The sequence below is a fragment of the Emys orbicularis genome, chromosome 1 (genome assembly GCF_028017835.1).
Source record: "Emys orbicularis isolate rEmyOrb1 chromosome 1, rEmyOrb1.hap1, whole genome shotgun sequence".
NCBI lineage: Eukaryota > Metazoa > Chordata > Testudines > Emydidae > Emys > Emys orbicularis.
The window spans coordinates 361,718,232-361,731,778 of NC_088683.1; the positions used below are offsets into that span (position 1 = coordinate 361,718,232).

The 13,547-nt window shown below is 52.6% G+C and overlaps 1 protein-coding gene across 1 annotated transcript in view; it reads right to left on the reverse strand.

Moving 5' to 3' along the window:
• ATG16L2 (autophagy related 16 like 2) overlaps positions 1-13,547 on the reverse strand; it is a 57,198-nt gene that overhangs the window by 22,574 nt on the left and 21,077 nt on the right. Inside the window, exons 2-7 of the mRNA XM_065423223.1 lie at positions 12,077-12,161; positions 10,427-10,547; positions 7,794-7,867; positions 6,966-7,208; positions 3,852-3,917; positions 225-320 (exon numbers count right to left, since the gene is read on the reverse strand). Coding sequence (XP_065279295.1) covers positions 225-320; positions 3,852-3,917; positions 6,966-7,208; positions 7,794-7,867; positions 10,427-10,547; positions 12,077-12,161 — 685 coding nt within the window. The remainder of the gene's footprint in view (positions 1-224; positions 321-3,851; positions 3,918-6,965; positions 7,209-7,793; positions 7,868-10,426; positions 10,548-12,076; positions 12,162-13,547) is intronic.

Sequence of the window (13,547 nt, forward strand, 5' to 3'; positions counted from 1 at the left end):
GCTGGCTGCTATACAGACACCTGGGCCTTACAAACCAGGCCAGGAACCTCCCTTAGATCCCGCTGGGTCTCTGAGTGTTGTTAAATGCCCAGAGCCCGGGCACTAGTAAGGAAATCAATTCTCTTTAGCTCCCACTTCGGCCCAGTCAGCGCGAACTCCTTGTGCGCGTCTCTCTGTGCGTGCACATTCTCGCTCTCTGCCACGACCACGCGGCAGCCTCCTACCTGAAGGGCCTTTTCCACAGTTTCTCGCAGCCCTCCAGTTCCTCCAGCTCTCGGACGGGCCCTTTCACCTCTGCCGGCTTCAGCTCCTCCGATTCCCTGCGGGGAGAACGAAGCAGCAAGTTAGCCTGGGGGCCCAGCCAACGGGGGCTGGGTAACCAAAGCCTCCCTGACAGCTCGGCTGCAGGCGGGTTTTGTACCCCTTCAACTAGCTCCGTTTAGAGCCTGCTGCCGTTTAAGTGGCACTAGCCCAGCACAAAGGCAGTTAGCCCGGGGCAACCGACAGAACTGTGCCCACACCCGGGCCATGGCTGGCACCACTGGCATAGGAATGCATGGTGCTATACCGGCAAAGTACTCCTAGCATACAGGCTACCGGGAAAAACACAGCTGTATTGGTTAAAGGGCTGTTTACCAGTGTGACACAAAGGCCCCTTGGCAAAAAACTCCCGTTTCAGACCTGGCAAACTCACTACACCAAATACATTGCTTGCAGGGTATTTACCCATAAAGGGTAACGTGTAAGGTCTCCATCAAAAGCTCGTGACTTACCCATAGGCATGATCATGGCGTGATGCGTGTACGGGTGATATTTAAGGGATATTGGAACTGTATTGACGTTTAATGCCCTTCTGGTCTCAAGGTAAAAAGGAGTCAGCAGGCAGTAATATTACTTGGCGATGGCCCCCCGTCTCCTAGCCAGCGGGTGACGTCACGTGAGGCTCAGTTGTCTACCCATGCCCCAACCCAGAACAGTCACCGGAAAACCATCAGCGACAACCGCAAACAATCAAACCCACCTGGCAGTAAAAAGGAACGCGATCCCCCTGCCCGTGAATAAAGACAACGGACTGATTCTGTATAACACAGAGCGGGGAGAGCCCTCTGCACCCGTTTCCCAAGGAGCTGTCTTGTGGAGCGGGGTGTTCGCTGAAAGCTTGGACCCTGGTGCCTGTGAAACCAGCCAGCTCCACAACAGACTGAACGTAGGGGGAAAGCGACCTGATCGGATAAGAACGGGAACGATTAATGAGCGTAGGGACCAATTTGTGCTCTGTGATTTTGTTTTGTATTGTAACCATTTGTTTCAATCCCCCTCTCTCTTGTTTCTAGCTGAATCGAGATCCTTTCTTAAACGACCCTTCCTGGGTTTTATTACAAGGGCTGTGTGTTATACAGGAGCGGTTATTTAAGGTAAAACTAGTCAACGGGGGGGACGCTCCACCTTTGGGGGCAGAGGATCTGGGATTTCAGGAAGAGCCAGTGCCAGGGGCTGGCCGTCGCAGGGGAATGCTTCAAGGGGACTCATCTATTCTTAACCTGCACGCCGGAGCAGGGCTGGCCTAGCCCAGAGGAGAGCGCCTGAGAGTCACCTTGTTACCCCTTTTCTCTACTTCTCCATCCTGGGCACCCCAAGAACCATCACAACTCTCTACTGGTAAAAATGCTGGCCAGGGCGTAGGGACTAGAAGTGTTTTTCCACTTCTGATTTTTATTATGCTGTCAGGAGACCTGGAATTCAACAACACAACCGTCTGGAGACCAATTATCACGCATGCCACTGAGATGAGAGGTGCGGACGAACGAAGGAATGCCCAGTAATGGGCCAATCACAGCCTTGCTGGGCTGGGGGGGGTGACGTTATTGATATAATCTGGGACCATATAGATCATTGTTGCAACCAAGGTCCTGTAGTGGCACCCAAATCTTGTATAAAGGGGGTCAAATGGGGTGTCTAAGACAAGGTTATGGTTTACTGGTTATAATTATGCTGTCTATATGTGTGTATCAATTTTGTAGTTGGTTATGAATATTGGCTCTATACTGTCTGTATTTCAAACTTATGCTATGCTGCTGGGTGACATCCCAGACAAACTGGTGTTAGCTCTGCCTAGCCTGCTTGATGGCCCATTAAGGACCATCAGCTATACAATGGACCCATTGAGAGAAGGCCAGTATGCCTTCAGACTCAGCAAAGTATGCAGGGACTTGCCCATGTGACTCCAGACTCCATTTTGCTGTAATTTTCCACAGTAAGGACAAAGAGGTGTTCTTACACCTGGAAAAGACTATATAAGGCTGATTCCTCATCTCCATCTTGTCTTCAATCCTGCTTCATACCTCTGGAGGAACTTTGCTGCAAGCTGAAGCTTTGAACAAAGGACTGAGGACCCATCCCAGCGGGGGATGTATTCCAGAGACTTGATTTGAACCTGCAGTTTATTCTATCGCTGCTGCAAGCCTGAACCAATAACTTTGCCATTACTGTATGTAATTGATTCCATTTAACCAATTCTAGCTCTCATCTCTATCTTTTTCCTTTTATGAATAAACCTTTAGATTTTAGATTCTAAAGGATTGGCAACAGCGTGATTTGTGGGTAAGATCTGATTTGTATATTGACCTGGGTCTGGGGCTTGGTCCTTTGGGATCAGGAGAACCTTTTTCTTTTACTGGGGTCTTGGTTTTCATAACCATTTGTCCCCATAACGAGTGGCACTGGTGGTAATTCTGGGAAACTGGAGTGTCTAAGGAGATTGCTTGTGAGACTTGCGGTTAGCCAGTGGGGTGAGACCGAAGTCCTCTTAGTCTGGCTGGTTTGGTTTGCCTTAGAGGTGGAAAAACCCCAGCCTTGGGCTGTAACTGCCCTGTTTGAGCAATTTGTCCTGAGTTGGCACTCTCAGTTGGGTCCCGCCAGAACTGCATCGTCACAGGGGGTCATGAGCTTCAGGCTTCATTGGTACAGTTCCCAAAGTCAGATCACGTCCACGGCCAGAGAACGAGCTTCTCAGCTGGACGCACGGTCATTTTTAAAGTGTTTCGGTTGAGCCGTGGATACCCACGTGGAAGAGCAGCTGGCCAGCTTGTCTCTAAGCTCCGGAAGGCTGCTGACGTTGCCAAGGGCTGGTCGACCACTACACCGGCCCAGCAACACCGCTCAGGGTATGAAAAATCCACGGAGCTGTGCCGACCCAGCTTCCGGCGTGGGCAGCGCGAGGTCAAGGGAAAATTTCTTCCGTCAGCCTCGCTGCCGCCCCTCGGGGAGGCGGGTTACCTACGCCGACGGGAACTCCTCTGGTCGCTACAGGGAGTATCTACACTGCCGTCGTGCCGTGTCTTCAAGTGGAGAGGCCCGGAGAGTCAAGCCAGGCTGATCAGCACTAGGACTGACCATGGCGGTACGGCGCACACGCCGCCAGCAGGGCCTTTTCTCCGCCTGCTTGGACGGAACCCAGAAGCCTCCTCGATTCCTACGCAGCGTCCTGGGACGTGGGTCAGGAGATGAGCTCAGGAGAACCAGCTGCAAGCAGCTAAGGAGCAGATGCACTCCGGCTGGAGGCAGGGACGGGCACTGGCTGCTAACCACGCCCAGGGAAAAGACAGCTGCTGGGGAACCTTTCGGAGGTCTACACCCACTCTTCAGCACTAAGCCAGCCGTTTCTAGCCTCACTGGCCTCTTGCCAGGCCTGACCCATGCAGTCACTCCCGCGATGGGGCTTAAATGACTTCTCTTGGGACATACCATCTTCCCTTTTCCCAGAATGCCCCACCTCTCGGCAGGGCTGCATGACCATGCATCACCAGGTCTGTCTCACCGCCTCGTCAGCGCCCGGGCTCCCAGCTACTTACACATCAATACTGACAGTTCTCTTCATTGCCTGCTCCAGCTCCCTGGACAGCTGGGCTTGCTTCACCCTACAAGAACAGACGAGACAAGCTGAGGGGGTTGGGATATACCAGCGCGGCTCCTTCCCAGCTGCATGTCCCCTTTGCCAGGCTGCGTCCAGAGAGAGAGTTCAGAAACTCCCCCTCCTGGGCCTAGCCCTCAGGCAATTGCATCAGACCTAGCAAAGGGGGGAGCAGAGCCAGGCAATCTTAGCCCTTACCGGGAGCAGAGCTGGAGGACACAGGGGTAAGGACATCTGCATCCAGTCTACAGCAGGCAGCTCCAAAACTAAGAACGGCCAGACTGGGTCAGACCAATGGTCCATCTAGCCCAGTATCCTGACTTCCGACAGTGGCCAGTGCTAGGTGCCCCAGAGGGAATGAACAGAACAGGTAATCATCAAGTGATCCATCCCCTGTTACCCATTCCCAACTTCTGGCAAACAGGGGCTAGGGACACACAGGCTGTGGGGTTGCATCCTGACCATCTTGGCTAATAGCTAGGGCTGTCGTGCAATTAAAAAAATTAATGGTGCGATTAATCGCACTGTTAAACAATAATAGAATACCACTGATTTAAATAGTTTCAGATGTTTTCTATATTCTCAAATATATTGATTTCAATTACTACACAGAATACAAAGTGTACAGTGCTCACTTTATATTTGCTTTTTATTACAAATATTTGCACTGTAAAAAAACCCAAAAGAAATTGTATTTTTCAATTCACCTCATACAAATACTGTAGTGCAATCTCTTTATCCTGAAAGTTGAACTTACAAATGTAGAATTATGTACAAAAAAAATAACTGCATTAAAAAATAAAACAATGTAAAATGTTAGAGTCTGCAAGTCCACTCAGTCCTACTTCTTGTTCAGCCAATCGCTCAGACAAACGAGTTTGTTTACATTTGCAGGAGATAATGCTGCCCGCTTCTTGTTTACAATGCCACCTGAAAGTGAGAACAGGTGTTCTCGTGGCACTGTTGTAGCCAACCTCGCAAGATATTTACGTGCCAGATGCGCTAAAGATTCATATGTCCCTTCATGCTTCAATCACTATTCCAGAGGACATGCGTCCATGCTAATGACGGGTTCTAATGATCCGAAGCAGAGCGGACCAACGCATGTTCATTTTCATCATCTGAGTCAGATGCCACCAGTAGAAGGTTGATTTTCTTTTTTAGTGGTTCGGGTTCTGTAGTTTCCGCATCAGAGTCTTTTAAGACTTCTGAAAGCATGCTCCACACCTCATCCCTCTCAGATTTTGGAAGGCACTTCAGATTCTTAAACCTTGGTTCCAGTGCTGTAGCCATCTTTAGAAATCTCACATTGGTACCTTCTTTGCATTTTGTCAAATCTGCAGCGAAAGTGTTCTTAAAATGAACAACATGTGCTGAGTCATCATCCAAAACTGCTATAACATGAAATATATGGCAGAATGCGGATAAAACAGAGCAGGAGACATGCAATTCTCCCCCAAGGAGTTCAGTCACAAATTTAACTAACTCATTTTTTTTAACAAGCATCATCGGCATGGAAGCATGTCCTCTGGAACAATGGTCAAAGCATGAAGAGGCATATGAATCTTTAGTGCATCTGGCATGTAAATATCTTGCAACACCGGCTACAACAGTGCCATGCGAATGCCTGTTCTCACTTTCAGGTGACATTGTAATTAAGAAGTGGGCAGCATTATCTCCCGTAAATATAAACAAACTTGTTTGTCTGAGCGATTGGCTGAACGAGAAGTAGGACTGAGTGGACTTGCAGGCTCTGAAGTTTTACATTGTTTTGGTTTTGAGTGCAGTTATGTAACAAAAAAACGACATTTGTAAGTTGCACCTTCCTGACAAAGAGATTGCAGGACAGTACTTGTATGAGGTGAATTGAAAAAACTATTTCTTTTGTTTATCGTTTTACAGTGCAAATATTTATAATAAAAATAATATACACTTTGATTTCAATTACAACACAGAACACAATATATATGAAAATGCAGAAAAACATCCAAAATATTTAATACATTTCAATTAGTATTCTATTATCTAGTGGGATTAAAACTGATTAATCGCAATTAATTTCTTTAATCGTGATTAATTTTTTTGAGTTAATCACGTGAGTTAACGGCGATTAATCGACAACCCCACTAAGAGCCATTGGGGGGCTACCCTCCATGAACTCATCTTGTTCCTTTTCAAACCCAGTTCTAGGTTTGGCCCTGACCCCATCCCCTGGCACCGAGTTGCGCAGGTTGACTGTGCCTTGCAGCGCTCTGCTGTGCGAGCTAGAGACCTCCCTTGGCTGGCGATATTATTAGGGCTTATGTCTTCCTCACAGGGAAGCAACACAGCTGGCGGCCGGCTGGAAGTAAGCACAAGCAGAGGGCAACGGAACAGGTCCATTTCCATCAGCAGAAGGAACCAGACTCAAGAAGTAGGATGGCTCAGTGGTTAGGGCCTTGGCCTGGGACATGCGAACCTTTGGTTCAAGGCCTTCCTCTGCCACAGACTGCCCGTATGACCTTGGGTCAGTCCTTTAACCGCTCTGTGCCTCAGTTCCCTCATCCGTACAGCAGGAATAACAGCCCAGCCCTGCCTCATAGGGGGGCTGGGAAGATAAGGTCATTAAAGGCTGAGAGTCACTCAGATATACTAAGGTGCTTGTCTGGCCCCATGACCCTCGCTAGACAGCCAGCACATGGCACGTCCATGGCCCACTGATAACCTCATCCCCCGGCCTTTGGATCAGCTGCAAAATCCCACCCAAGGGCTCCCACTGGCCTCAGCCAGTGAGTTCCCCGCTCCAGGACACTGACACAACCCATCGCTCCAGGGGGCAGGCAGAGCCGCAGGGACTGTGAGCAGAGCCTTGCACATGGTCTGCCTTGCCCCCATCCTCTGCTCCAATCCCCTGCACTGCAGGGTCCATCCTTCCAGTGGAGGAGGGTTGGGCAAAATTCCCTCCTGCCCTGGGCCTCTGCAGCAGCATCCCCCTCCGGGTCTGCATGCCCTGTGCCCCCCACCAGCCCAGGCGAGTCTCTCTCATACGCTGGGCAGCGACAGACCCTTAACCAACCTCTCGTTCTTTTTGTTCCGGTGCTCGGCAGCCTCCACTTTCTTCCGCACCAGGCTCTCAATCAGCTCCTGCTCCTTCTCGGCCGCTCGCCGCAGCTCCCCATCCCGGAGCCGGTAACGCTCGCGAAGCGCGTCGTATTCCGCCTTCCTGGCGGAGTTCCCGCTGCCCAGATCCTCCGCCCGGCCCTTCAGCTGCTGATGCTCTGCCTCCAGCTCAGAGAACCGCCCGCTCAGGGACGCCAGCCTGAGCCAAACCAAGAGACAGCACTCTAGGGAATGGGCTCCCCCCGACTTGCATCCCAAACTTTTATCAGCACCCCTGAAAGTGAGCTCCTAGACTGGAGCAACTGCCATCATGATCACCACCAGGGATTGAACCCGGGGCCTCCAGAGTTGAGAGCATGCACCTCTCCAGCTTGAGCTAAAGGCTTAAGTCCCTTAGCTGGGAACTGTAGCAGACTCATATCCTCTGTGGATCAGGCAGAAGGGGAAACACAACATAGGCTAAAAGTCAGGTAACTAGCTAGAGTGAGGCATGCACTGTACAGGTTTCTCTGCCACACGCCCAGCTCGCTGGGTGATCTCTGCAGGGCTAGGAGGACTGAAGAGTAGTAAACATTTACTGCCATTAAAGTTGGCTGCTCAGATTGTGATTCCAACACAGGAGGAGGTCTGTAGGGGAAGGAGGGGCCAGTTTTGTAGAGCAGACCTGCCCCCTCATGCTGGTTAAATAAACAAGTGTCCCTATAAAATAAGCCCCAAGGAGAAACGCACTGGAAGGAAGCCATGTTAAATCAGGTGCATCCAGGAGTTTGGGAAGCATCCTTACCTTGTTTTCTGCTCCTGCAGTTTACATTCTTTGGCCTTGAGTAATTTGCTCAGTTCAATAATTCGATACGCCAACTGCAAACGAGAGAGATTTCAAAGGCCAGATGATCTTCCAAAGAGAAACGCACGTTTGTGAACATAGCTTTCTCAAGGGTTGTGGAGCACACGAGGCAGAGCTGGTCTGAGTAATAAACCGGACTCCACCTGAGATTGTGGTGTGTGCGGTGGGATACAAGAATGACAACAGATTGGGTTTTTTTGTTGCTCACTTGCATGACAACACTCAGACTATCTTTTAGTGGACCAACTTCTTGTCTCTCTCACCTACAGGAGTTGGTCCAACAGAAGATATTGCCTCCCCCACCATGTCTCTCGAACATCCCGTGACTGACACAGCTACCAAACCACTGCCTATAGTACTCAGCCTGCTTTTCCTATTAACAAGCCATTTCCAAGCTATAGGAACAAACTAAAAAGTCTGGGAGCTCCTTGTAGAGAGTGATTTTCCAGATGCCAGAATTGCAGACGGGTTCCCCAGTTGCTCTCTAATCTACAACCTCCATAATGGTACTGTCCATAGTGCTACAGAACATAAGAATGGCCAGTCTGGGTCAGACCAAAGGTCCACCTAGCCCAGTATCCTGCCTTCCAACAGAGGCCAATGCCAGGTGCCTGTGGTGGAATGAACAGAACAGGTGATCATCAAGTGATCCATCCCCTGGTTGCCCAGTCCCAGCTAGGGACACCATCCCGGCCCATCCTGGCTAATAGCCATTGATGGACCTATCCTCCATGAGTTTATCTAGTTCTTTTTTGAACCCTGTTATAGTCTTGGCCTTCACAACATCCTCTGGCAAGGAGTTCCACAGGTTGACTGTGCGTTGTGTAAAGAAATACTTCCTTTGGTTTGTTTTAAACCTGCTGCCTATAAATAAATCCAGCAAAGCTGAGCGCTCTGCAATACCACGCCCTGCCTTCTTTGCAAGTGCAGAGTCCGCGCTTACTAGGGGCAGTGCCTAGCCATAGGGCTGGCAACAGTCCCGTATTACAAGGGACGTCTCTTATTTAAAGAGACAGCTTTTCTCCCAGATTTCAGCATTTTTTAAATGTTCTCATTCTGCAAAGCCAGCGTGGTGATTTCCTTACCTTCCCATGCTCGAAAGTTTGTAAAAATCACACAAGGCTGCAATGCAGAATCAGGCCTGTGATTTACGGACCCCCTGTACCTATTGCACAGAGGCTCCCAAACTAGGGGGGTGCAATAAGGTTATCGGGGGGCACGAAGGGATGATGGGGCCACACTGAAAGGCTGGAGTCAGGAGGGGGCTCTGTCTGGCAGGGGATGCGGACAGGGCTCTGTGCAGGTGATCTCGGCTGCCAGGAACAGGCAGGGCCGCCGAGAGCGGGTTCGGGCCCCGGTGAAAACATTTTTTCGGGCCCCCCAGCAAGGGCGGACCGGCTAAACAGGGCCGACGAGAGGGGAGGAGGAAGCCGGGGCCCGGGCCCCCTTCCGGACCGCCGGGCCCCGGTAATTTGTACCGGCTTCCCCCCGCCCTCTCGTCGGCCCTGGGAACAGGCTCCCCGCCCACCTCCCTCTCCCACTGCTGCTGTAGCCACCAACCAGCAGTCATGCTCCTCGGCTGGGGCCGTTGGCAGAGACCCTGAGAGCAGGGAGGCTATACCCTTGGAGTACTGACCCCCCCTGCGCCAACAGGCCCTGCACAGGGACAGGGCCGGCTCTGGCTTTTTTGCCGCCCCAGGGGGGGGAAGAGGACGGCCGGAGCCCTGGGAGGAGGGCGGCCGTAGCCCCGGGGGGAGGGTGGCGAGCCCCGGCGGGGGCTCCGCTCTCCCCCCAGCGGCTGGGGGGGAGGGCAGCCGGAGCCCTGGGAGGAGGGCGGCGAGCCCCGGCGGGGGCTCCGCTCCCCCCCCCCGGCGGCCGGGGGGAGGGCGCGGGGGGGGGGGGGGGAAGGCGGCCGGAGCCCTGGGAGGAGGGCGGCGAGCCCCGGCCGGGGCTCGGCTCTCCCCCCGGCGGCCAGAGCGGGGCTCACCGCCCCGGGGGGGAGTGCGCCGGGGGGAGGGCGGCCAGAGCGCCGGGGGGAGGGCGGCGTGCCCGGCCGTGGCCCAGCTCTCCCTGGCGGCCGGAGCGCTGCCCCCCTCCAGGTGCCGCCCCAAGCACAAGCTTGGTGGGCTGGTGCCTGGAGCCGGCCCTGCACAGGGAAAGCAGACGGGGCTGCTGAAAGGGCTGAAATCAGCAGGGGGCTGTACTCACGGGTGCCTCTTTCCACTCCTCTCCCGACCCCGCCGCCCTGGTCACTCCCGGAGCTGGGCCCAGGCCGCCAAGACAGCCTGACCGCTGCAGGGAGAGGAAGTTTCCTCAACTGCCAACATGGTCCGTTCCACACCCCCCCCCCCAAACCCTATATGGAACTGGGCACCCCACCCTGACACGGGTGGGCCCAGGCTACTCCCCCCCCCGCAATGCAGGGGCTAAGAAAACAGTTCCAGATTTTTGAAAGACAACATTGGCAACTCTATATAGACACCAGCCCCTACTAGGCGCTGTACAAACCCAGGGCAAATGACAACCCAGGGCCGCAAGAGCTGACACTCGGTACCTTCCCTCCCCCTACGTACCTCCCCACTGACGCCTTTCATCTCCGCAATTTGCCCCTGGCACTTTATCTTCAGGGTCTGCAGCGCTTCTGGGGAGCCCAAGCCTGGTTCCAGCACGGAGCCATTGGTTTCCCGCCCTGACCTATAGACAGAGCAGGTTAAAAAACAAAACCAAAGTCACTTCTGAGCACGCAGCTGCTGAGTGTGCAGCAGAGTTTAATGAAGATCTGCCTTCCCCAGGAGCACGCGGCAAATTCTTGAGGCAGAGGGGCAATTCCACTGGGGCAGTGTGCAAGAAAGAGAGGGCAAAGTTGCAATGAATTGTTTTGCTTCGTTCGTTTAAAAAAAATAAACTTCAGCACACCCGCAGGTTTCCTTGGGAAACAGCCCAGCTTCTGCTTTTTTGCAGCTGAAAATCCTAATGTAAACACAGGTGTTTCTGCTCTGTGAAGCCAAACTGCCTGTAGCAAAGATGCTCTCTCCTGCCCCCGCTGCCCTCCACGAGGTGTGACGCCGAGGGCCTAATGAAACAAACAGGATAATTGGCTTCTCCGTGGCTTTAGCCTGGATATTCAATGCAGACCTCGCTCTTAATGCAACATTAAAAATACCCGTTTTGCCGTCTGAAAGTCAGGGAGTGCAAAAGCCAAGAGCTCCTGCTGCAACGTCAATCACGCTATGTCGCACATGCCGCAGATTTTGCGGTGCGTGTAACCAAGGCAAGTCCAGTTATATTTATCTTTGCATAACGGAACTGCTGTTAAAGGTTAGCTGTGCAACGTTACCATTGCCAGATCAGACCAGATGCTGTGCCCCGACCCACTGTCTGCTGGAATAAGCGTGGCAGAATCTGGCTCGCAGATTTTGGTGGGGTGAGAGAGCAAGAGACACCCGCACGCAGGAGGATTGCTTTGTTCACCTCTTGCAGTGCAGCTGATTCTGGGGTGGAACATTGGCCGCTGTGAAACACACCGCAGTTTGGGGCGGGACGTGAAGAAGCAAAACATATCAAACTGAAGCTGCAGAGGGGATCTAGGAAGGCAGAACGTAATTCCCCACAATGCAATCTGGCCTGGCGCCCAGACTTAACCTCCCCTTACTCTTGCAAAAAAGTCACTTGGGCTCTATGGTCCAGATCACTAAGTTATTAACGTCTCCTCTGAAAGACAACAGCAGCTGCTCAGCACTGACTAGGGTGACCAGATGTCCCGATTTTATAGGGACAGTCCCGATTTTGGGGGCTTTTTCTTATATAGGCCCCTATTACCTCCCACCCCCTGTCCCGATTGTTCACACTTGCCCTCTGGTCACCCTAGCACTGACAGAGGAGAAAGCGTGGCTCTGTCCATCCTGAGCCACTTCCCACTTTTACTCAGCTGGGGAGCCAGGAACTGGTGTCTGGCTGACTCAGTGGATTTTTGTTGGAAAGGAAGAAAGGTCTGATTGTGAAAGCCCCTCCTCCCCAGGGCACGGACAGCCTCCGCTAGTCAGAGGCATTCGGTGCTGCGAGGGACCAGGGAAAGGGTCAGCTACTCTTGCCTATGAACTTCCAAAGATAACAGTGCAGCCGTTGTAGGGGCAGCGGGGATACATCCCGGTGCTGCTGGCTCTGGGAAGCTGTCACGCCTTCTCCATGCCTGAGGAGGAAGAAGTCAGAGCCATTCTACTTACCTAGGGGCCTGGAGAGCAAAGGACTCAGCCTGTAGCTTCTCTGTGAAATGCACCAGCAAGCTGGACTTTTCCAACAGTTTGGTATCTGCAAGGAAGCAAAGAGAACCAGGGCATGGGGACCACGAGCGTCGTGTGCGGGCGAGGGGGGACCCATTCATCAGAACCCCTTCTCTGAAATCTGGGGGAGTGGTCAGACACGATAGAACCCCCAGTTCTAGAAGGAGCCTGCCGCCACTAGCTTAACATACAATTTATCCACCTGCAAAATGGGGTGACCAGGCCTACGGGTCTTCTTCCATCTCTACATTTTATTATTGTGAACCTCAAGGGGCCGGCGCATGGCTGTAATGCAGTGCGACTAGGCCCGCTTATGGGTCATGCCTCCCAAAGGAAAGCGTCCGCACCAGGCATGGGCAAAGCAGGGGACTGGAGTCAAGATTCCTGGGTTCTGTTCCCAGCTCTGTTCAGGAATCTCTGCAGGATACTAAATGTTGGGTGCCTGACTTATTGTTATTTGTATTAGTGTTGCGCCTACAAGACCAGGATCCACTGGGCTGCACAAACAAAGAGACAGTTCCTGCCCCATAGAGCTTGGGACACTCGGGTTTTCAGAGGCTGTAGGGGAAATCAGTGGGTGACAGGGCGTCCCGACACATTTGGAAGTCAGGGACCAGCTGTTCCATGGTGGGTGCCCCAAAAATGGAGGGACCCAAAATCAGAGGCCACTTCTGAGAATTTCAACCTGAGTCTATCTAGACTTTGGTTCCCCCATTTGCAGACGGGGTTAATGGCAACGCACCTCACAGGGTCGGGGTGAGGTTTAAATGTTCGTGGAGCAGTCAGAGATCCTTGGAGAACAGCCCATCACCTCTAAGTACAGCCACGTTTTGTAACCAGTGTGTTAGTTGTGATCACACAGCAGCTCTTTTCACAACACAACTGTGACTCAACAGAGGTGTGTCCCAGCAGGCCATGCTGTTTATCGATGTGTGCTGGGAAACCCCCGGTAGCTTAGCAGGACACAGCATGCCTGGAGGACACACACAGCGCCCCGTACTGCACGCAGCTGGGAGGAAGGTGCAGCAGCCAAACTGGTTACACAGGTGTAGTTCAGGTGTCAGACAAATAACTGGTCTAAGTTGGATACATCGGGGGGGGGGGGGGGGGGGGGGGGGGGGGGAAACAAACAAAACCACATGTTGCAGCCTAAGCTGCTGGCCGGGACAGCAGGTGTTTTGCTCTCCTGGTGACTAACCAAGCATTAACCCTGCCACGCAGTTTCAAAGTCCACCTTGTCACCAGCTGTAAGAACAAGGAGGTGGACTTAATTTAGGTCGACCTACAGCCACCATGGTAATTCAGTCGTTTGTTGGTGTCCACACAACCCTCCTCCTGCCACTGGAGTGTGTCCTCACCAGGAGTGTTTGTACCTACTAAAGTAGGGCATTGTGGGGAACTGACAGCCAAGCGT